The 24470-nt window shown below is 44.6% G+C and overlaps 1 protein-coding gene across 1 annotated transcript in view; it reads right to left on the reverse strand.

Moving 5' to 3' along the window:
- EPHB1 (EPH receptor B1) overlaps positions 1-24470 on the reverse strand; it is a 362205-nt gene that overhangs the window by 29371 nt on the left and 308364 nt on the right. Inside the window, exons 11-12 of the mRNA XM_005863544.2 lie at positions 22547-22794; positions 14636-14851 (exon numbers count right to left, since the gene is read on the reverse strand). Coding sequence (XP_005863606.1) covers positions 14636-14851; positions 22547-22794 — 464 coding nt within the window. The remainder of the gene's footprint in view (positions 1-14635; positions 14852-22546; positions 22795-24470) is intronic.

Genomic DNA, 24470 nt, shown 5'->3' on the forward strand with positions numbered 1-24470 from the left:
CACACACACACACACACACACACACACACACACACACACCGCCCACACTAGGGATTGAGCCCGCAACCCAGGCATGTGCCCTTGACCGGAATCGAACCCGGGACTCTTCAGTTCACAGGCCAATGCCCTATCCACTGAGTCAAACCTGGCTAGGGCTGATTATTGTACTTTTGATCTTTGTCTCAAATGGTTAGTCCTACTACTGATGGTTCAACTACTCATTATGCCTAAATGAAGTGTATGCTTCCTGACGGTGACTCAATGAGCTCTAATTTCTTAACAGAGGCATTTCTGCTATAATGTTGTACACACATTTCAAACAACCTCATATTCTGCAAAATTGCACAATTAAATATCAGAGCCTATGGGGGAAACTTACATTTGGAGAAGATCATTCCAAATGTAACAAAACCACAACAATCCTAATAAAATGAGCAGCACAGGTAAATTACAACCTGCATTTGCACCAGTGCTTCAGGTCCTCTGCAGCCTAAATCTTGCAGGCCCTGGGGGGCATTCACATCACTTAGAGGTTAGTTTCATCAAAATTAAAAATCTGATCAAGAGTATAGACTTCTTTGTGAAAAAATTAAAATTTAACATAAAAAATGTTTTCATAGTTTCCTCATCTTTACCAGATAACAGAGTGGAAAACATAGTGGTTTTGGGAGCCACTAAACCAGCCACTATTTGTATTAAAGAAAGGCCTTTCTGTCAACGTTCAACTTTTTTCTTAAGGTCTTCTCATTATGCTAAGGCTTTCTCTTTAATTGTAAGAAAGCTTGCCCCAATTGCTTCAAAACATACATCTGGGGGAAAGATTACATGAGAACCACAGGACTTCCACTATATACTGACATCATTCCCCCATTAATAATCATGTATTGAGTGAGTCTGCCTTGAAGAAACAGGTACTGTCACGGAACAGGCTATATCTCCATTCCCATTGTTATGAGGAACCACAGGGGAGGAGACAGCAGTTGGACATCTATCAAGTGCCCACTGGGCACCAACTCCTCTGATGGGAACTTACATATTTAATATCATCCAAATTTCACCATCATACTAAGAGATAGGTTCTTAGCCCCATTTTACAGATTAGAAAAGTGAGGCTCATGAAGTAAATACCTCATCAAGTCACAAAATGTGTTAGTTAGCAGAACTAGGGTTTAGCTTTTGGTCTAGTTCCCATCCATTGCTCTTTACATTCCATTGCTTAGATTTCATATTAGGATCCTTCCCCTTGCATTAGTAACTAAAGGGAACTTGTCCCACTCATTGCTAATTATATTTAGTATGTCATGTATTGTTGGAACAGATTTTCCCCCTCCAGAATAAGGTAAAATAATTTGCTAAGAGCCAGAATAATTTATTCTAATTCATCAGATTTTATAGTAACTTTAATTTTGTTACTTTTTTAATAGGACTTTACTAGTAGAAGTTTGTTAAAGTACTTTCAAGACAATTTTTCCTTTGATCACAATAATAATGTGATACAGATCAAGTATTACATACTATCCCATCCAACAGATAATGGAACTGAGCCTCAGAAAGGTAAAGGAACTTAACCAAGTTAAGAATTGGCAGAGTTAGGATTCAAACCATGTTTTCTGGCTCAAAATTCAGCCTTGTCCTTATAATTGCTGAGGGAACCACCTTCGAAATTATCTACTGTGAAGGCCTGTGTATTGAATCTGTCATTAGAGCTATTGAACCGAGTTATGCTATATGATTTGAAATGTGATAAAACATTGAAAATAAAGCAAGGAAAGAATGAGTTTAGTGTGCTTGTTATGAAAGATAATGATTACTTATAGGATAATGGGCATTAGAAGCCTATACAAATAAACAACCCCAAAAATTGAATAATGGGTTTTAAATGATGATGTCTTATTTACTTACTAAAATAATTTTCTAATACTGAAAACTATTGTAGAATGCTAATCATTATTTTGGATAATAGAACCATGGCATGTGCAATAGGAAAAAGTAATTTAGGAGGAACATAAGCTATCATAAAGTGATAGTAAGGAATCAGCTACCCTTCTACCTATCCTCCTCCCTTTCCTGGCCAAATTCTCGGGGTAGAAAATGCAACTACCAAGCTATTTCATAGCATTTTATTGGTGATGTTGGTTTAATAGCACATGAACTCACACTGCTTGGCAATTTTGGGTGGAGTCTCCCTGAATTTTCCTCATTTTTTTTGAACAAGGCATTTTTCATTTTGCACTGGACCCTGAAATTGTGGTGATACAGATGGATGAAGTGAACCACAAGAATATGGGATTTTTTTCATGAAGGCAGAGGGGTGATAAAGTTTGGAGGGCAAGGAGGATTCTGACTCCAACCTATGACCCTGGATGGGCGCACCCTGAACATGTGTAGGGTCTGGGGCAAGAGTGCAAGTGGAACCCAGGCTCTTGGCCCATGCCCTTCTCCTCTTACTCCAGCGCAGTGAAGTGTGTTGTGTGCATGCCTGTGGATACCCCAGCCCCATATCTGACCCCCATCTACACCCCCATCTGCCATTCTCTGTGCACCTAGGAGTGGGCCAAATTCCTTTCCAAAGGAAAAGTTCTCAGAAACGATGGGTCCTAAAATCAGGGTCCATGGCTACTCCTGGCTAAGTGTTGGGCCAGGGCCCCGGTACATGTGCCCAAACCATATACACCTAATAGAGAGTAAGGAAGAAGATGTGCTTGGACAACAGCAGGTATCCTTGTCCCACCTGCCATTGAGTAGCAAGATGTGAAGCTGCTGGGTCAGCCCTGGGCACACTGGATTGTGGCTCTGAATTTTAATAGGAAATTTTCAGATGATTACTGAATAAAGGTCAATCTTGCTCTTGTCACCTGGGTCCCTCCCTCCCTTCTTCCTACTGCTTAACTCCTTGGCCACAAGAGAATAAAAGAATGAAGACCTGACAGCCATTGCCAACCAAGAAAAAGAAATACCCTTCTCCAACAAGAGAAAGAGCTGGCCATAGGAGAGGCAAGCAGCTTGCAACTCATACGCTGAATCCATGGCCTTGAACTTTACTTTACGCCTCTTTTTCTTGTCTTCAAACACCCAGATGGCATGTATTCTCTAAGTGAGCAATATTAGCGGATGTCTACATGGATCTTTTCACTGAGATTCTTCTTTTCCTGTTTTTTGCTCTCTCACTTTCTCACAAGGAGAGGGTTTACTTGAATGCTTCTGTGGGAAGATTAAAATGAAATCCTCACCTCCAAAATCCTCCCTGAAATTCCCCCTGCAGCTAGAGTATCTGCAGAGTGAGCCCCTAGCAGCGTGGCCTTTGATCAGTTATCCTCCTGGTCTTGCCCTTCCTCCCTCCCTGGGCTCTCTCTCTCTCTTACATTGTCCGACTCCCTCTTTCTCTTACGTCTGGGTCTGTAAACTGTACTGGATGAGAGTTTCTCTGCTGCCCTCAGATCTTTGAATCCAGCTCTCCCAGAGGAAGCGCTCGGCCTTGATGGAGCTGGTTTTGGGCTTCTGGAGTCTTTAGAAAATTGCACTTGCTTCTGTGTGCTCTGGGAGGGCTGGATTGAAGAGCCTGGTTCCTCTTTCTGAGATAAACACTTTGTCTTCTAGAGATTCTCTGGGCCCATGACCTCTTTTTGTGAGGAGGCTCTCTGTTGCATGAAGGGCTCCTAGGCCAAGCCCTCCCATAGGCCCTATTAGGCTGGGTACATGGGCAAACACTCCCACCCCCTGTATCAACTTCTCTAACAATGCACAGGAGTCCCACAGAACTAGAGGGAGATTTGCAAAACTCCCAGAATCTCAAAGCTGGTCAGGGCTTTCGAAACCTGATCAGTCCTTTTATTTAACTTCTTGTGGTCATAGTTCTTTGAAGGCAATGCTCCAACAAAGAGGACACCCCAGTGAACTTAACCAACAGAAATTATAACGTGTTTTTTGGTTTTGTTTTAACTTTTCTTAAATATCAAAACCAGATAAAGACAACACAATGAAAGAGAATTACAGGCCAGTATCCCTCATGAGCATAGATGCCAAAATCCACAACAAAATTCTAGCAAATCAGATCCAGCATTACATCAAAAAGATCATATACCATGACCAAATAGGATTTATCCCAGGGATGCAAGAATGGCACAATATCCACAAATCAATAAACGTGATACATCACAAACAAATTGAGAGATAAAATTCACATAGTCATATCAATTGATGCAGAAAAAGCATTTGACAAAATACAACACCCTTTCTTGATAAAAACCCTCAGTAAAATGGGAATAGAGGGATCATACCTCACATAATAAAAGCCTTATATGACAAACCTACAGCCAACAACATACTCAATGGGCAAAAACTAAAACCATTTCACCTAAGAACAGGAACGAGACAGGGATGCCCACTTTCACCATTCCTGTTCAACATAGTACTAGAAGTGCTGGCCATAGTAATTAGACAAGAAGAAGAAATAAAAGGTATCCAAATTGGAAAAGAAGACGTAAAACTGTCCTTATTCGAAGATGACATGATACTGTACATAGAAAACCCCAAAGACTCCATCAAAAAAATATTAGTCTTAATAATGAATTCGGCAATGTCTAGGGTCAGGGTCAGGGTAAAGGTAAGTGTCAGGGTCAGGTCAGGTTTAGAGTCAGGGTAAGGGTCAGCATCAGGGTCAGGGTCAGGGTTAGTGTTAGGTTTATTGTCAGGGATACAAAATTAATGCCAAGAAATCTAAGGCATTTTTATACACCAATAGTGAACTTACAGAAAGAGAGATTAAAAAACAATCCCATTTGCCATTGCACCAAAAAAATTAAGATACCTAGAAATAAACTTAACTAAGGAGGTAAAAGATCTGTACTCAGAAAATGACAGGACACTGAAAAGAGATAGAGGAAGACATAAACAGATGGAAGAACATACCGTGTTCATGGATTGATAGAATCAACATCATTAAAATGTCCATACTACCCAAAGCAATCTACAGATTAAATGCACTGCCCATTAAAATACCAACAGCATATTTCACAGACCTAGAACGAACTCTCCAAAAATGCATCTGGAATAAAAAAAGACCCCGAATAGCTGCAGCGATCCTGAGAAAGAACAAAGTAGGTGGGATCTCAATACCAGATATCGAGCTGTATTACAAAGGCACTGTTCTCAAAACTGCCTGGTACTGGCACAAGAACAGATATACAGATCAATGGAATAGAATAGAGAACCCATAAATCAACCCAAAACACTATGTTTAATTAATATTTGACAAGGAGGCAAGAACATACAATGGAGCCAAGACAGTCTCTTCAATAAATGGTGTTGGGAAAATTGGACAGATACATGCAAAAAAATGAAACTAGACCACCAACTTACACCATACACAAAAATAAACTCAAAATGGTTAAAGGACTTAAATGTAAGATGGGAAGCCATAAAAATAATAGAGGAATCCACAGGCAGCAAAATCTCAGACATATGCCAAAGCAATATCTTCACTGATGCAGCTCCTAGGGCAATGGAAACTAAAGAGAAAATAAACAAATGGGACTACATCAAAATGAAAAGATTCTGTAGAGCAAAAGACACCATCAACAAAACAACAAGAAAGCCCACTGCATGAGAGAATATATTTGCCAATGTTATCACCAATAAGGGTTTAATCTCCAAAATTTACAAGGAACTCATACAACTTAACCATCTGAATTGTTAACTGCTGTGCTTTGCACATACTAGGTGCTCAATAAATATGTGTTGGCTTGGAGACAGCTGAAAGAGGCATGATAAGGACCTTCCCCCAGGTGGTCAGCCCCTCCTACATGATGACAGGCACATGGGGAGAAGGGTTTGCCCATCTGTCCCCACACACCAGGCTCAGAGCAGAGATAAGGCCTCTCTGAGAAACCTGAGTCACACTTTGCTCCAGTCCTCAGGGCATGAGCTGGCGCAGACTCTGAAATCCCATCCTGATCTCTCTCATGCTAATAATACACTGGCCTTACTAATAATAATTATGCTGAGTCTTTTTCAAAAGGGCATTTCAGTCAGGGCCTGATATCCCTAATTGAGCATCTGGTGACAAAGTGACCCAGGGAGAGATAGTCAAGGAAGGAGGAGGCAGAACCAACTGAAGAATTATTTGAATGGCAGAGCATGGGGTAGATTTGAATTATTCCTCCCTCATCTTAATTAATGCTACAGAAGAATCTCCAAGGGACCAGGACTCTGTTATGTTGGCTGCAATGAAAGTGCCCCTCTCTTTTCCTTGCTTGTCTTCATTCTTCTCCACTTTCCCATCCATCCAAGAGATAGCCTGCTACCCAAGCTCAATGACTGAAAGAAGAGCAAGAAATCATAATTTGAAAATGGCCTCATGAAGGAAGCCATGGATGGAAAAGGGAGGGGAAGTCTGATTTATATGTCAAAACCACCAGGGACTGTGGGGAAACATGAAGCTGGACCTGGGATCACTGGATGGAAAGCCAGCAAGCCTTGCTCGTTTTGACAGCTGAAGGTCCTAGCCTGAGCTGAAACCTCTCAGGCAAAGGGATCAACCTACTTAGCAGCAACTTAAAAAAATATTTTATTGGTATTTTTAGACAGAGAGGAGGAGGAGAAGGAGGGGAGAGAAACAATGACATGAGAGCAGAACATTGATTGGCTGCTCCTGCACGCCTCCTGAGCGGGAATCAAACCAGCAAACTTTCCACGCACGGGATGACGCCCAATGAACTGAGCCATATGGGCCAGGGCAGCAGCAACTTCTGGGGATGGGCAGGTGCAGACTGAGGGGGCACTGTCCTGAGGCTTGCAGGAAGGATTGTCTTTGAGATAATTTCCTGCTTTCTTTGCACCTTGTAAGTACTTAGTCCATTGTAAGAAAAAAAATCTAAAACACTCTATAGCAGTTGCATTCACTTCTCAGTGGTAATGAAAGGAAGAAGCCCAGCTGTTACTGACTCAAGGTTTGTGTCTGTGTGTATCTATGTCTGGGTAGCGTGTGTGTGTGTGTGTGTGTGTGTGTGTGTGTGTGTGTTTCTGTGTGTCCCTGACTGAGCTTTGTATATCTATCTGTGTACACTGCACTTTGAAAAATGAAGGATATTGATATTTTCTTGCAACGCGAGTTTGTGAAATAAATATATGCCCCCACCTGTAGTTTCAATGCAGTGGTTTCTGAGCGTGGTCCCGGACTAGACCTTTCAGCATTATCGGGGTATGTGTGTGAAATGCACATTCCTGGGCCCCACCTCAGATGTACAGATCAGAAACTCGGGGGGTGGGGCCCAGAAATCAACACTTTCACAGCTCTTTAGGGGGTACTGTGCATAGTGAAGTGTGAGAACCATGGTTTCAATGGACCCAGCCATCTGAGTTGCCTTTCCCTGCTTTCTCCTGAGAAGTTTTCTTCAAAATTCTTCCCCGATGATCCTGTCATGAGAGTCCTCCACTTCCCTTTTTGACTATCAGCTTGTCCTGGGCTTCGGGAGGCTCTCTGCTTTAGTGCTTTCTGTTTTGGGCTGAGCAGGAATAGGCAGAGTTACAGGATCTTTGTTATCAGTTAGCCTTGAAAATGCACACCTGAGTGTGACTTGCCGTGGGGTGTGGATTCTGAGAACGTGGAAAGCACATGTGGCAGCATCCACAGCGATCACCTGAGCCACAGCCAGGGCAGGACTGACACTGGGGCTGCTTCCCCTTTATCACATGGGGCTTACAAATTCTCACAAGTCCCATTTTATAAGTGAGGAGACTGGAGGCCAAGTTTATAGAGCATAGTTCGAGTCCAAGTCCTGCATTCTTCCTTCCATGTTCAAAGAACCACCTTGTCACACCAGAGTGTGAGAGGCTCTAGAGAGGTCTTTTCGCCTCCTTCCCAGCCCACCGGGCTGAAGACAGGGCTCAAATGGGCAGCATAACGTCATGGAATAGAAGGTTAAAAATTTTTGTGTGAAAGAAAAGTCCTGAGAGACGTCAGCATGGATGATCTTGGCTACACTGGATGCTCTCTCCTGGGAACACAATGAGGACAGAGGCTACAGCTGAGACAATTCATGGGAATAATGGAGGAGGATGGAACAAGGGTCCTGCCTCCCTGGTGACCTGGGATGACCAAAATTCATCACAGGGGGACAGGGCCTCTGTAGAGCACATGTGGGACAGGCCTGATTTCCCCCAATATGTTCTGGGTGAGCCATGGGGCCAGGTGCTCACAAAGATCACCCTTGGGGAGAGGCTGTCCCTTGTCCCACAGGGAGGATGGGCCCTCTGTGCTCAGAGCCCCAGGGAGCAGTGCAGGAAATGAGTCTGACTCAGATGGGGCAGGTTCTAGAGGAAGTGGAAGAAACAATTCATGGGAATAATGGAGGAGGATGGAACAAGTGTCCTGCCTCCATGGTGACCTGGGATGATCAAAATTCATCACAGGGGGACAGGGCCTCTGTAGAGCACATGTGGGACAGGCCTGATTTCCCCCAATAGGTTCTGGGTGAGCCATGGGGCCAGGTGCTCACAGAGATCGCCCTTGGGGAGAGGCTGCCCCTTGTCCCACAGGGAGGATGGACCCTCTGTGCTCAGAGACCCAGGGAGCAGTGCAGGAAATGAGTCTGACTCAGATGGGGCAGGTTCTAGAGGAAGTGGAAGAGCTGAGCTGTCCCTGAGTGGGTCCAGGCATTCAATGAGGGGCTGCAACAGGAAGCTTAGTATGTGAGGAAGAGCTGGGGAAGGGACCAAGATCCAGGAAGGACAGGGCACAGCTGGCAAATCACCTGAGATGGTTTTTGCCTCCCACAAGGAGGAGCAGATGCCCAAGAAACAGCGCTGTTTGAGGTTTACAGGGGGGACGGAGCAGGGCAGGCAATGTCAGCAGACATCATGAGACAGAAAACGAAAAGCAGGAGGAACTGGGGCTGGAAGGAAGTGAGCTTCAGAAGCTGCAGAAACACAGGAGGGGAGGAGCCAGGTGCAGGTGAGGAGAGGAAGGAGCAGGGAGAGGAGCAAAGGGGAAGGGGTTGAGGGAGATCAGAGGCACCTTGAAGATGGAGTGAAGTTCCTGATGAAACAGGGAGGCCTGCGGGGGCAGGGCTGGGGGAAGGCATGGAGTGAGGCTGGAGACTTCTCAGACAGCCTGTGGTTCTGAAGGACAGCGAAGCTGGCACTACTGTAGCAGAAGGAACTGGCGGAATACTAAGGAGGGAAGATTTCGCTCACAGAGGGACTGGATGGGGCCTCTTCCTACTGCTCAGGAGAGAAGGCAAACCATGCTGGAGCGGAGCTTTGACTTAACCAGCAGAAAGCTGCCATTGGAGAAGATTTATGGGATCCAGTTGGGGCTCTGTCCACCAATGTGACCGGGTAAAGGGTGAATGTGTATGTGAGCCCCAAATGTAGAGTTAATCAAAGATATGGTGCCTTTCCTGGCATGTACGTGCCTGTTTTTTCCTTTTGATAACAGAAGACAGGACCAGTGAAAAGCAGATGTGACCCATGGAGTCAAACATGGAGAACTGGTCTGTGGTGGTTCCAGCATGGCATTATGGACTGATTGCTCTTTTCTTCCCAAAATGTAGATGCAGAATCCCTAACCCCCACTGGATTAGGATCTGGAGATGGGACCTTTAGTTCATAATTAGGTTTGGATGAGGTCATGAGGGTGAAATCCCCATCATGGAGAGAGACCTGAGCTCTCTTCCTCTCTCTGCCATGTGAGGACGCAGTGAGAAAGCGGCCATCTGCAAGCCAGTCAGAAGGTTCTCACCAGAAACTAAATCTGCCAGCACCTTGATCTTGGACTTCCCAGTCTCCATAATTGTGAGAAGTAAATGTCTGTTGTTTAAGCCGCCCAGTCTGTGGTGTTTTGTTATAGCTGCCTGAGTAAACTAAGACACACGGGAAGGCTAACTTGAACACCCATAAGAGTATGCAGAAATGTACCTGCCAAAAAGAAAGTTGTACAGATGTTAGAGCCCAGCTCAGCTCATTTATCTGTCCTCTTAAAGAACGGGAATATTAGGAGCAGTTCAGACTGCCTCCCTCGCTTAGTGGGTTTATTCCAATCACAAGACAGCACAAAGGACGGAATTTTTTCTGTTCATTGTCCCAGGAGCCTGGTGGGAAGGAAATGCTTCTGGAGCTACAAATGCAATTTAAAACAGAGAAAAAGAGATGTGGGCAAAAGGATGGCAGAGAATGAAAACAGAATGAGAGATGAAGTCCAAGGCCTACTAGGAAACTTTAATATTTTCCTCTCTCTCTCTCTCTCCCTCCCTCAACTCCCTCCCTTCCACTCTCTCTCTAATCTCTCTAAAGCTCAATGGAAAAAATATCCTCAGGTGAGGATTAAAAAAAAAATCAAAATGCTCTAAACAAGTGTCTTTCAAAAATTCGTAGGTATCAAAATTGCCTGGGAAATTGTAGTAACAATGCAAGGGCCCAGACCTTACTCTACTTCAATGAGTCTATGTGCTCCTTATTAGCTTTCCAGGCGAGTCTGATACTCACCAAAATTTGAGAAACACTGTTCAAAACTAAACCTACAGTCTACTCCCAACCCTTCTATTCCTCCAAGCAGTTTCCAGATCTAAGGCACCCTTATCCATGTAGAGGCACAGGTCAGATACAGGATATGATCCTTGGACCTCTGTCGCCTTCACTTCTAAGCATCATTTACTATCAACTCCTTTTTATGTTACTCCCCCGATCCCCCTGAGCTTCATTTTTTCCCCACTGCCCCATAGCCTCCTGACCTCTTATTGCTTCTACTGTTGCCTTTCCCACCCATCATCCACAATGCAGCCAGGATACATGTTTACATATAAGAAATATATATATATAACAATTTTAAATCTCTAGAAAAGTTGTGAGAATGCAACAAAGAATGTCTATACACTCTTCACCCAGCGACCCCATTCCAACTCTCAACAGTTGTCCCAGAAATGCTCTTAATACCTGGTTGGTTATGCGTTATCATACTTCCCTAATACCTTTCAATATGCAACAGATGCTCAGTCTCCTTGACCTTCATGACCTTAGAATTTTTAAAGGTCATAAGTCAGGTGTTTAATAGAATATACCTCAATTTTATTTAATCTGATATTTCTTCAAGATGAGACCTAGGTTATAACTTTTTGAACAGAGTATATTTTCTTTTCATTGCATCCTATCAGGTGTCACTCAATGTCTGCTGTCCTGTTATTGCTGGTGTGAACTTCAATAACTTGATTCAGATGGTGTTGCCAAACTTCTCTGTAAAGTTACTTTCTCCCTTTGTAATACATATTTTTTTGGGAAATACTATGAGGCTATGTAAAATCCTATTTGCCTCTCAACTTTTATCCTAAGTTTTAGTATGCATTGATATTTCTGAATCTGATGGTCACCAATAGTGATTTTCTAATAATATCATTCTTTTCAGTATTGGGAAAAGCTTCCTCTTCTTTTCATTTGTTTATTCATGTATATTCATATCAGTATGGACTCCACAGCTCCTATCGTATTCAATGGGTTATAAATTGCTAGTATCATCATCTATTTTGAGACTCAAATTATCCCATATTTGGACATTGAGAGGCCCTTCAAGCTGGGTATTGTTCTTTTGATATGTCCCCATCATTATTTGAGTACTTTCTTACTCTCTGGAACAAAAAGATGTGCCAGCTTATCTAATTCTTTCTCTGCCAGTCCCTAGAAGGGGCCATTTCTCTAATGAGTCTTGGTTGCTTTTAGTATAAAATAGTGTACAGAATCCAAGACCCGAATGCCAGGTGTACTCTTCCCTACCCAGGTGTCATTGCTTTGAGGCAGTCACATCCTACATTTATTTCTCTTTCATTTTATATGTTGAAAATCACAAGTTCATACCAATACTTCCAATTCCAGTTCAGCACCACACAGTTCATTCCAGCTTTCATGCTTTCCATATTTGTACATTATCTCCAAAATGTTTATCAATGACCCTGTATAGAGCTAATTTTCCAATTTGCTAAGCTGCCGGCGCCCTCACACACAAGTCTCGATCCCTGCTAGCACTTGCCTCCCTTGCTCAGATTTCTACTTTGATTGGGCCTGCTAAATCTCTTTTTGGTGAAAGAAAAAAGGAAGAAAGCCAAGAAAGTATTTTTGTTTTGTTTTTAAAGAAGGGAGAAGAAGAGCTTGGAAGGGAAAGACAAGAGAAAGGCCAAGTTATTTTTCTAAAATGAAAATCCATCACCTTTGGGTTGTGTGTGTGTGTGTGCACACGCGTGCGCGCGCACACACACACACACACAGCCTTTGAATGGCTTCCCATTGCTCTAAGGCTATAAATTTCATCACAAGGATCCAGGAGGCCCTGCATGATGTAACTGCTGTTGACCTCCTTGGTCACTTTCCCCCTCTTTCTCCAAATGCCAAGTAACAGAGTTTTCTCTCTAAAAGTCCATCTTCCTTCTTGCCACGGGTCCTTTGTATATGCTGCTAATGTCTCGTAATGATCTAACTGGCCCCATTCACTTAGGTAACTTGTTTTTCAAATCTCTGCAGGAGCACCACCTTTGCCTCTGGAAGCTTTCCTTAATGCCACTAGATACAGTCGGACTATTTTGCTATTTATGGTTTTATTCACACTCTCACAGAACACAGTGGTTCTGATCTCAACTGGTAATTACGAATGTGGCTGGTGGGTACATGGCTGTCCTCTGTAAAATTCTATCAAGTTTCCTGCATACTTGAAATTTTTCAAAATAAAACCTCAGGAAAAATAAATAAGTTCCAGGAATAGTAAATATTTAAATATAGAACAAAAAATCCCAATAAAATAGTACAGGCAACTTTAAAAAAGCATTTTATAACCTTGGAGCAAAGAGAACTTTTAAAACAAAGCAGGAAATCCAAGAAAAACATAGAGGGAAAAAATAAGTATATTTTACTACATAAGTATTGACCGGTTTGGGAAGCCAAAGGGTATCATAAACAGTATCACACAAAGAACGTATGGGGGTGGGGCACTGATTGTATCATATATGCAGACAATGGGTTACCATCCCTACTAGAAAAGGACTTCCTATAAATTTCTAAAAAACCAACAAATAACCCGATAGAAAAATAGGTAGAGATAATTAACAGAAGAGGAAACAGAAATCCCCATAGCTGTGTGAATATCTCTAAGTCAAATGAAAATGCAAATGAAAACAAAATGAGGTATCATTTTTCATCTTTGGGTTGGCACATTTTTAAAGGTTGATCACCTCCAGTGCTGGTGGAGAGGCTGGAAGAACGGCACCAAACACTCCTGGTGGAGCGTGAATGTTTACAACTTTCAGAACAGCAACTTGGCAGTAAGAATGCCCGAGAGGCGCACGAGACACAGAACAATAGGCATAGTATGATTCCACCTTTATAATATCAAAATTTTCAAATTTCTGAGCAAACCGAAAACTGTGAAAAGAGACATCTAACTGTTGAAATAGGTGCTTCAGGACAGGGGTTGGTTAACACACGATGCCCCGAGCACCAAACCTGGCTGGTCACCTGGCTCTCTGAGGCCCATGAGCTAAGAATGGAGTTTATACCTTTTTAAAGGGTGACATTTTAAATGGTTACGTAATTTTCTACATAATATCCTCATTTTGCCTCTTGGCCAGCAAAACTTAAACTATTTACTTCCTGGCCTTTTAGTTACTGACCCCGGCTTCAGGGGAATGTAGATTCTTAGTTATCCTTTTCCTCTTCTTTCTCTGTAATGTTTTCATTTTTATAATGATGAATACTTTGCACGTTTAAAGAACATAGCTAGATCGGTAGATAGATCAGTCACTCTGGATGCCACTGACAATGGACATAAGGAGATAAGAGGAGACCAGGGGGACTAGCTGGAAGCTGCTGCGCCAGGCTAGGCGAAAGAGAATGGTACTTTGGGATAGGGTGGGGGCCGAGAGGTGAAAAGAAGGAACAGATTTTATAAGAACCTATCAGAGTTGCTGAGGGATTGGGCATGCATGGTGAGGCATACAGAAAAAATCAAGGCTGAGTCCTAGGTTTCAGTTATTAGTTGACTGGTGCAACTACTGAGATGGAGAGAGCGGGGAAGGGAAACTGGAGAGTAAGTCAAGGGCTTTATTGAGACCTGCGAAAGTTCTGAGATAAAGTGTGTGAACTAGGCAGTGGACATCGATGATTAGAACTGCCTGGGATGTGGAGGGGGAGGCAGAGCAGGAAAAACCTTTAGGAGTACTGATCATGTAGATGGTACTTACAGCTATCTGGAAGCAATGGTAAGGGAGAAGAGAAGGGTACCCAGAGTCTACCTGGTGACACAGTGCCAACCCCATTGGAGCCTGTTCCCTACGGACAGACATCTCTGATGCTACTGTCAAACTGTTTGGATTCCCCCAAATCATCTGTTCCAAAATGCCTTCTTCCCATTGGCCAAGAAACACCATGGCTACAGAGTAGATACCGACCCTTCCTCACAGCCTATGTGCAAATGCTTGCCTGGACAGCCAGCTGCTATCATTCCTCCCAGATGGATGGTTCTCCCAACACCTGGCTTCCCCAGTGGAGAGATGAGTTCAGGTCCCAGTCCTTCAGAGTATGGCCCTACCATGGGTCCTCAGACAGGTGTAGCCACCTTTTATTCATGCCATGCTTTTACCCGAGAATACCAAGAAGGACTTACCAAGGAGCTAGTGTAGGTGGGGTCTGAGGTGTCATCCTGGAGGTAGCGGGAAAGGCCAAAGTCGGACACCTTGCAGACCAGGTTACTGTTGACCAGAATGTTCCTAGCAGCCAGGTCCCGGTGCACGTAGTTCATCTCAGCTAGGTACTTCATGCCAGCAGCTATGCCCCTGAGCATCCCCACCAGCTGGATCACTGTGAACTGTCCATCATTTTGCTGTAATAAGACACAAGGGGCATTGGGATCAAGATGAGCTTCAGTGGTTAAACAAAAGCCAAGGTGCCACCGCCCTGCTGCTTGTCAGCCTCTCAGTGCTGGCTGACCGCTCACTGCCTCTCCTTCCCCACTTCCGTCCTCATCCCTCTCCTTGAACACTCTGTTCTCTTCTCCTTGCCAAGCCCTGTCAATTTCATCTCCAAATTACACCTCAAACCTATCCACTCCTCTCCATCTCCACTGCCACCACTCTAACCAAGTCATTGTCATCCATCACCTCTAACAGCCACTGTGCACCTGCCCCCCCCATCCATTCTCCACACCGTAGCTAGAGCCATCTTTGTAAGACATAAATCAGGGCATGTCACTCTCTGGCTTAAAGCTCTCTAATAGCCTCCCATTGCATTAAGGTAAAGCTCCAAACTCCTTAGCGTGGCCCACGAGACCCCATGGGATCAGCTAGTGCCTCACCTTATTCCAGTGTATCCCTCATGCCTGTGCTAAAGCCACAGTGACTGCTGACCTTCCAGTCTTTTTCCATGCCAGGCTCTTCCTGCCTTAGAGGCCTTACATATACCATTCCCCCTGCTTTTCCCTCACTATCAACACCTACCTGCCTTTCAGGTTTCCCCAGAGAGGATGTCTCGGTAACCAGTCCCCTTCCTCAAATATATTTAGCACGTTCTTACTATATCTATCAGTGTATGCTCTTATTTTTCTTCTTGGCACATATAAAACTTTTAGTTTGTGTGTGTATGTCTCTCTCTCTCTGCTACTTGACTCTAAGCAATTTGAGCCTAAGAACCCTCCCTCTTGTGGTCACCACTGTATTCCTAGTGCCAAGAGCTTTAATGTAGGTGGGAAAAGCTCAGTAAATTTGTGCTGAATGAATGACTGGCAAATATATCCGTTTCCAGAATTAAATGCTAAGGCATCTTCCTTGGGTACGATCAGCGCTGACACTGGGATAACCATACCGACCTCCTAGGGTTCGGTGGTGCAGAAGTGCACACATGTGTCTGGCATGTGGACCCTACCAGAGAATGGGAGCTGTTGCCGCTCCTCCTCATGCCAATCTGCAGTGCCGCCCTCTACCCAACCATCAGTGGGCTCAGTTTCTTAGGTGGATGCCATTCTTAATGGTTAAATGACAGGCTCTTCAGTGAATGCCATCCCCCTGCCTCCCCAAAGCCCCTGTGTCTTGACTCTGCACACACTGATTAAATGAGTGAACACTGGGCCACATTGCTAAGAACACATTTCCCCATCTTGTCCAGCCATAACTGCTCCCCAAAGGGCTATGACTTGTGTTCTGTAAGTAGAACATGGCCCAGGCATTGAAATGTTTGGACTGGAGGAGAGACATCTAGGGTCCAGTCTAGGGTCCAGTCTAGTTACCTGAACATAAGCCCTAGGCAAGGCAGTCACTCCCTCTGCTCAGTGTCCTCATGTGAAATGCAGGAAGCATAAACAGTGTGAGGAGCTTCCATTATTGGATACTTTCTGTATGTGAGATGGTACACAAGGCACTCACATGCATTACGTTACTTAAATATGTGTAGGACACATCATTCATGCATGGGCTCCCGCAAAAGCATTTTCTAGGCAAAAATAAGTATGGGAAAATAAACAGGCTCTTATAAAACTACCATGTTTATTAGAGAAAACTCCAACAATCAGAAAGTCTAACAGAGCCGTCATGAATTGTTGAAGACTATTCCCCATGAAAGATGGTGTTTACCAGGGTTATACCCCCTGATCAGTTGAAGGATTGGAACAAACTGATACTCTATCCACTCTTTCCTGAGATCCCTTCCAGAGGAGGACCCCCTCCCCAACACATTGGAATTGGCATCCCCCAAATTCCAGGCTGTTTCTAACTCAAACCTTAATCACCTCCCCAGAATGCTTCCTCCGTAATATTTTCTTCTAACCAACTCCAAAAGCAAATGCAGAGCTGCCTTTTGGAAACTATTTCTCAGCACATGGTGCCCATCTATGAGAGCTGGAAGTGCAGTGAGGGATGCAAATTCTCCTTACTAATGAACTTCAGTCAACACCTCCTCAGGAAGTTAGCCAGGCTAGCACCATTCCCTTTCTCTAAGTAGGTCTCTGGGGATCTACCTTCCCAGAAAGCTCTCGTGCAACTTCTGTATATTAGAAACTGTATTCTCACTCAGCCTGAAGTCACAGGGTCATATGTTTTCAATTTGGGTTGTTACTTCCTCTCCATGAATGTAGACAACAATGCCTTTGAAAACGAATGTCTCCCTAAAGAAGCCAACTTGTATATAAATGTTGAGGCCGGCCCTGGTAGAGATTGTAAACAACTTTGAGAAGAGTAATATTGAAAGCATGTGCAGTAACATGTCTATGTTTCTACGTTAAGCCATTTAAGTCTTCATTGGCCTGCTTTATTAATCTGATTTGTTTTAAAATTTACATCAGTCATTCTTAGAGTTTCTGGGGCCAGCAAGGGCTAAAAAGTAGCTAAAAGTCCAGGCTTTGTAGCCACCCAGGTTGGACCCAGGGTCTGCTGCCTGCAGGCTGCATGCTCTTGGTCAAGTTATTTAACTTCCAGAGCAGTTATTTCCACACCTGTAAAATAAGAACACAGTGTCCATAGTGTCCATTCTTCATAGGGTTTTTACGAGGTTAAAGGAGATGACACATGTAAAAGGGCTTAGCTCAGTGCCTAGTGAATACTAAGACAGCAGCATTGACTGCTGGTATTATCAGCAGGGCCATCAGTGTCTCACAGATACAGTGTCCATAGTGTCCATTCTTCATAGGGTTTTTTACGAGGTTAAATGAGATGACACATGTAAAAGAGCTTAGTTCAGTGCCTAGTGAATACTAAGACAGCAGCATTGATTGCTGGTATTATCAGCAGGGCCATCAGTGTCTCACAGATCAGCTCTCTCATGTACCTGGGATGCATGATGAGAAAGACTAAGGACACCTGGAGCCAGAACTGTGGTGTGAGTTCTGGTTGTGTGGGGGTGACATCCTAAGATAATTGCCTTTGGAGAACCTAGTTCATTCATTCTGAACTCAACAAGTTGGCATCTGTAACAGCCCTTCCCCGCAACTGTAGTAGCATATGATCAGAAACTAATGATGCGGGTCTAAAGTTTGGATCAATTAATCAACAAACATTGATTTCTTCCATTTCTTGACTTTTGAATGGCAAGTCATACTTCACCGATATGTTCTCATCCTTAAAACTGGTTCTGTGAAAGGCAGGCAATAGTATATTTTTTAATAGAGAAGATAAATTAAGTCTAGAAAGTTTAAGTCACCAGCCTTCAATCACTCTGTGTGGTTTTGGCTTATAACAAGATTCTAAGGCCAGAACAGCAATTACATCACTACTGACATTCCATCTCCAATCAATTGGTAATGGCTGTCTCAAAAGCTGGTTGGAGAAGAAGGCTGTGTATTAGCTTCACAGGGAAGGAAGCCATGATTGATTAATGTCTGCTATGGCTATAGAAATAGAAAGAAGAGTCATTTCTACACTACACTCATTACGCTACACTCATCTGACTCTTTTAACTCCTGTCCAGTGCCTTTTCCATGGGAATATATTGACTTTTGTGAAGGCCACTGCATTTTTTCTTTAGGGTCTGCAGGGTAAACACATAGCATGATAAGACTGGATCATGCCTGTTGAGTTCATAATCTCGGTGGAACTTAAAGATGTAAGCATATTAAGATTTTCTGACATGTTCAACTGTTTGGTATTCATTTCATTGGTATAACTCCCCAGAAAGAACTTGCAGGAATATGAACAATAAAGATAAAGAAGATTAAGAAAGGTTTCTTTGTGACTTCAGGAAAAGATCTGCCATGCTGAGCACATGGCAAAAACACAGCACATAGAAGAAATACAGCCTCAGTGAAGTGATTTAAATTTTCTTCCCTTCATAAAGTGCTTTCTGCTGAAATTGCTTTTCTGAAAATTCACTGAAGCCACTTGCTGGCCCTTTTATTAGACAGGAAGGATTTAGGTATTTCAACTTCCATTGACAAATCCACTTCAGGAAATGAAACCCTTATTTGATTTGTTTGAAGAGAATGAATCATAGATTTTTTTTTAACTGAAAGAGACCTTTCAAGATCATCCAACTCAATGCCTTTAGTTTATAGATTGGGAAATTGAGTTAACAGATTTGTTCAAGGCCACAGGGTGACTCATGGCAGAGCCCAAAGCAGAACTTCGGTCTCAGGACTTCCAATCTGGTGTTCTCTTCCTGACATCTGGGTTGCTGTTGTCTAGTTTCAGCCCATGAATGAGCTTCCCTGATGAGAAATGTCTCCATTTGTCACTGCTCAGTGACTTCCATGAGTCTTTCAGTTATGACCATCTGTGAATGAACCAGCAGCAACCACCAGGCCAACGTTTAGGCACGAAAGCCTCACAGAGCACGGCGACCTTGTTGGCTCAAGCATGGGACATTGATGAGGTTCAGGGGTTGTTCCTAAATTTATGGAAGAGCCTCCAGATTAAAGCCCCTGAACTTGAATGCCAAGAAGGAAATATTAAATTGCAGATTTGCATGCTACGTAATATCCATGACACAGACTTTGGGAAAAATGGAAAATAATGAACTTACTGAATGTGTGTTAAAAGAATAATGGTGTTTCCAATCCCTCCAGAATGTGAGGGATTCTAAGTCCCCAAAAGAGAGAAGAGCGGTGAGTGAACTGTGCTCACTGGATCCCCAAGGCAGAGCCTCTCGGATGCTGACCCAGGGCAGGGGCTGCAGCCACTGCCCAAAGGGGTCATGTCCAGCGTGAAAGGACCAGTTGGAGGGAGGAGACAGCTGCACACATTGAGGACTCATCCTTTCTTCTCTGAATGGCAATCCTAAAATTATTCTACATCCCAGAAGATGGACCCTACAGAACTTAACTGATGACCTACTTTTAGATTGTATCAAGCAGCAGATACATCAATTAATGTTGCTATGCTCCAGGGTCTGTGGTAAGGCTGAAATTAGATTTATAGATTACCTGCCTCCATGCCGTGCGAGGAGTCAGAAACGCTTCATTTCCCCTCTCCTCCTGGCTCTGCCTGCTCCGGCCGCCCCTTCCTTGCCGTCCTTTCTCTTTGGTTTTCCTGGGCTCCTCTCTTGCCCCTAGCTTTTCTCCCACTGCCTGGGCCTCATCATCATGAAAAATGCCGGTGTCCAATATGTGCCCATGTCCTGGGACGCAAATGGAAACAGCCTGTGCAGAGCAACGCTGTGGGGCTTTGATTTCCCGCAGTCTCCTGAGAATGAATCTCCCTCGCCCTGCGCGGCCCAGGGAGAGAGCGTCTGATCACAGTCCCAGATCATGTTGAGACTCTCTGTGAAGTACGGTCGGGTGACATGTAGGAAATAAATGACTCCTGAAAGGGCATGGAGGCTGGTTCCAGAAAACACTTTTTCTTCTAACATTGCCTTCTACTCACTTTTATTGGACTGTTTTCATGAGAGCTCTGATCATGAGTGAATGCCCCCGGGGAATCATGGTCCATACCCTGCTCTTATAGGAGAGGTTTGGCTACAAAGACAAGAGACCAGGCTCACTCAGAATAATAACTACATTTCTCCTGTCACTCTGGAATATTTTCTGTCCCAGAAATAGTTATTCGTGTTTTTCATTCCACTAGTATTTACCAGGCGCTCAAGATGCTAGGTACTGGGGTGGCAAAATACAAGGTATAACCCATACCCTCCAGGAGGCTGTGCCAGGCAGAGTCCATGGGGCTCACAATCTACATCTGTTGTCCCCCCATCCCGTAAAAAGAAATAGCCTACTGCTTAATGACTCACATGAGACAAAACGTGTATGCTTGCCCTGCAAAGTTAGTTTCAATACGGTGCATGCACAGCTTCTAGACAAGTCCCTGAGCTACCCTTCCATGCTGCAGTTCCCAGGCTCTACTCCTGAGCTTTGGAGCCACCACACAGTTGCTGACAGATTACCAAAGAGGCAATGCTGACTTTGGCCTTCAAACACACTGTTCCATTGTTTCACCCTACCTGCCTGCTCCCCCACCTGTCTGCAAATGCCTCATTCTCCAATGACAGATAAATGCTTTCTGGAGCCTTTTCTGGCTTCCCGGCAAGATTTCAGTTCTTTGCTTATGACACCTCTGTATTCCATGCTGGAAGTTTTGGACACTAAAGTCCTCAGGGGCAGGGACTTCGGTGGCATACTGTAGTCTCTAAGATGGACATAACAGGTCCCCCGACCCCTTATGTATAATAAATTGCTGTTCTTGATCAAAATGTAGGGCCTGTTTCCTCCCCTGGCATCAGTGGGTGAATTGCTATGGTTGAGATGATGCTGTGTTACAAAACGGATACAGCTTCTGCCTCCTCCTCTGGGGATGCTATTTTTGGGACCCAGCTTTCTGTGAGGAAGTCCAAGCTGGTCACATGGAGAGATGCCACCTGACACCAAGTATCAACCACAAGACACATGAGTGACAAGCCTTTGGATGGCTCCAGGCCTCAGCCCTTGAGCTGCCCCATCTGACACCACATGGACTAGAGATGATCTGGCCCAGTTGCATTTTCATGAGCAACGCAAATCATTGTGCTAAGCCACTAAAGTGTTGGTCTGATTTGTTACACAGTAGAGAGCAATGTCTCTTGCCTCTCCATAGGCCCAGCACCCAGCACACAGAGTGGCCAGAGCAGTCACCCCACGAATGTTTCAATGACTGACTACAAATTGTTCTTTGATCTGAAGCTACATCTACTGTGTGACATCTTGGTGATGGGCGTAGTCTGCTACTTGGTATCACCCAGAAGATCTTGCTCAGAAGACCCTGAGACCCGTTCTTTGGTGCTGCTCCCCTCGCCCCCACCCTGGACCCTTTGTTCTCAGGCCTCCATTGCAATCCTGCGCTGAGCTTTTGTAAGGACGCTTGCTCCTTGGCCTTTGCTTAGTTGGCTTTCACTCCCCAGATATCAGCGTCATGGCCATCCTCACCCACCCCTTCTCTGAGCGATGCCCCATGGAGATGAAAATGGTTCCAATGTGGCTCCATTTGGGCACACTGACAAGGATCTTTCACAGATGCCCCAGCCACAGGCCTTCAGGTACGCCCACCTGTGCTGCAGTTTGGGTGGGAACTCATTCTTCATCAACCCCAGAAAAGACTGTGTGATGCTGGTGAACCAATCTTCCCCTTTCTTGCCCAGAAGCGCCTCCTCGGAGGGCAGGTGGCCCAGACATCAGAAAAGGGCAACCTGTTTTATCTCTGAACTGCAAATGATGAGAGCTGGCTGGGGGGGCGGGGGGAAGAGCAGGTGTGCTGGGAAAAAGGCAGAGAGGGCCACTGGCATCTGCATGAATCATGCAGGTCAATGAGCAGCTGAACGTCTCTTCAATCGCCAAGATTCGTACAGATGCCAATGGCCATTCTCTGTCCCCATCTATTAATTCTCATTCATCCATCAAGTATTTACCAAGGCCCTACACCTGCCATCCTCCTACCGAGGGGTCCACAAGCTCTGTGTTCTTTTCTTTTAGTAACAAATCTGTTAACCTCATGAACACTTCCAACACCCACTCACATTTCCTCGGGCGATTCCTGAATGACAGGTTATCCTTATGTGAACACTTCTCCCAGCCATCGTTCTCCAGTGGCCACCAGTGCTGGCATCACCCATGCCCCTGAGCTTCTCTTACCCTGAGGAAGGAATCCAAGGCGCCATTCTCCATGAACTCTGTGATGATCATGACCGGCCGACTCTTGGTGACCACGCCCTCCAGGCGAATGATGTTGGGATGGTCGAACTGGCCCATGATGCTCGCCTCGCTCAGAAAGTCCCGACGCTGCTTCTCCGAGTACCCGGCCTTCAGCGTCTTGATGGCCACATAGATTTCCCTCTTGCTGCCCGGAAGCAAACGCCCCTTGTACACCTCTCCAAACTCCCCTGCAACAAGAATGCAATTGTTACCTGCTTCCTTCTGTGTGTGGAACCACAAGGGGAGGCAGCTTATCTAGAACACTGGTGCTAGAAGTGGAATTGTGGTTAAAGGGGTGGAAATGGAAATAGTGTTTTCTCACTGTAACTATGATGCCTTGACTGCCTCTAATCAGTTCTTGACAAACAAGAAGGAAAACCAAAATATGAACCTTACCTAGGATCTTAGAAATAGTGCAGGTAACCAAAGTGGAATTTCAGAATATATGTGAGTTTGCTTTTCCCCACATTTGGTTTTTCATTTGTGTCCCCGCTGAATAATTGAAATGGAAGGGTCAGTTTCACTTTGGCAGAAGCATAATTCATTTTTACAGAGCCTGGCACGAGAATGTCCAGGGGCTAGGGCACATGCTCAGGTTTTTAGTCCTCTGAATGAGATGAATAGCATTTACGTTCCTCCGTTGACCTGAAAGCATTTGTGTCTGTGGGGTCCCCCAGAACTCGGACCCTGAGAAGTTAGGAGGGGAAGTTAGCAGACACTGTACAGGATAAGAGGGGAGGGAGCAGGATTGGCCAGAGTCCCAGATCACCCTGCAGACCAATTAGATGAAGAAAAAAAAAGGAGGCAGTTATGGACAAGGAGAGCCCCAGACTGCAATGCAGGCCCCGAGAGTCTCATCCAATCCCAGAGCAAAGAACTGGCCGGTCCAGAAAGTTCTAGGCCCTAGCGCCCCCCCCCTCGCCCCCCCGCCCAGGCTCAGTCATGGGCTGGAGCTGCCAGGAAGAGCTGGTCTCTGCAGGAGAGCTGGGGCTGATCCTGAAGGTGCTGCAGCTGGAGGCTGGCAGCTACCTGCCCTCCTGGCCACTGAACGGCACGTGGTATTTCTACGCAAACAGGAGCTGCAGACCTCCGCGGGTGCCACAGCATTGGAGCATGTCTGCAGTAACATCACCGGGGGTGAAAACAGTCTGGTGGCACCATTTCCTGGCTGCTTAAAAAAATTCAGTTGAATCCTGTTAAATGTACTTTCAAAAGTTATTTTATGTTTTAACTTGGTTTTGTAACTTCTAGTTCTTTCCCGTGAAGCAGTTTAATATCTACTGGTAAGTGCATCCCTGAAATGTGTGTCAGAGGCCTGACAGCAGACACGTGGCTCTCTGCTGGGAAAACGGTCGTTTTTTAGTTTCAGCTTCTGGAAGAAAATGATGGACCACACTGTGAGCAATCAGATAAATTACTGGCCACATTAGAAAAGCCAGTTAACTGACTCCACTGTGAGTCAGTTGGGAGTTCCTTTTGTTTTCTGCTACAAAGAAGATTGGAAGGAAGCTGCATGAAAGGGTTTTTCATGCAAAACTGCTCCAGAGTCAATGGAACTTGTGAGAATCTAAAGCTAGATTAGAGGTTGGCTTATGCACCATTAGGAAGATTTCAACATGGACCTTGCAATACTGATATATATCATGTGTAACATTGGTCTGGGCATTCAATCACATGTTGCTTTGGTGAACTGCTTGAGGTCCCATTCACGGTCATTATGCACCCCACTGTAGTGCCTGGTGGGTGGTAGGCATATCGATAAAAGGTGGGGTATCATTTATTATTACTGTTTTGGCTTTTGCTTTGTCCAGTCTTGGGTTCTAAACCGCTGGAGGCTCTATCCCTGCTCTATCCAAAAGAAGTA

The sequence above is a fragment of the Myotis brandtii genome, unplaced genomic scaffold (assembly GCF_000412655.1).
Source record: "Myotis brandtii unplaced genomic scaffold, ASM41265v1 scaffold18, whole genome shotgun sequence".
Taxonomy (NCBI): Eukaryota; Metazoa; Chordata; class Mammalia; order Chiroptera; family Vespertilionidae; genus Myotis; species Myotis brandtii.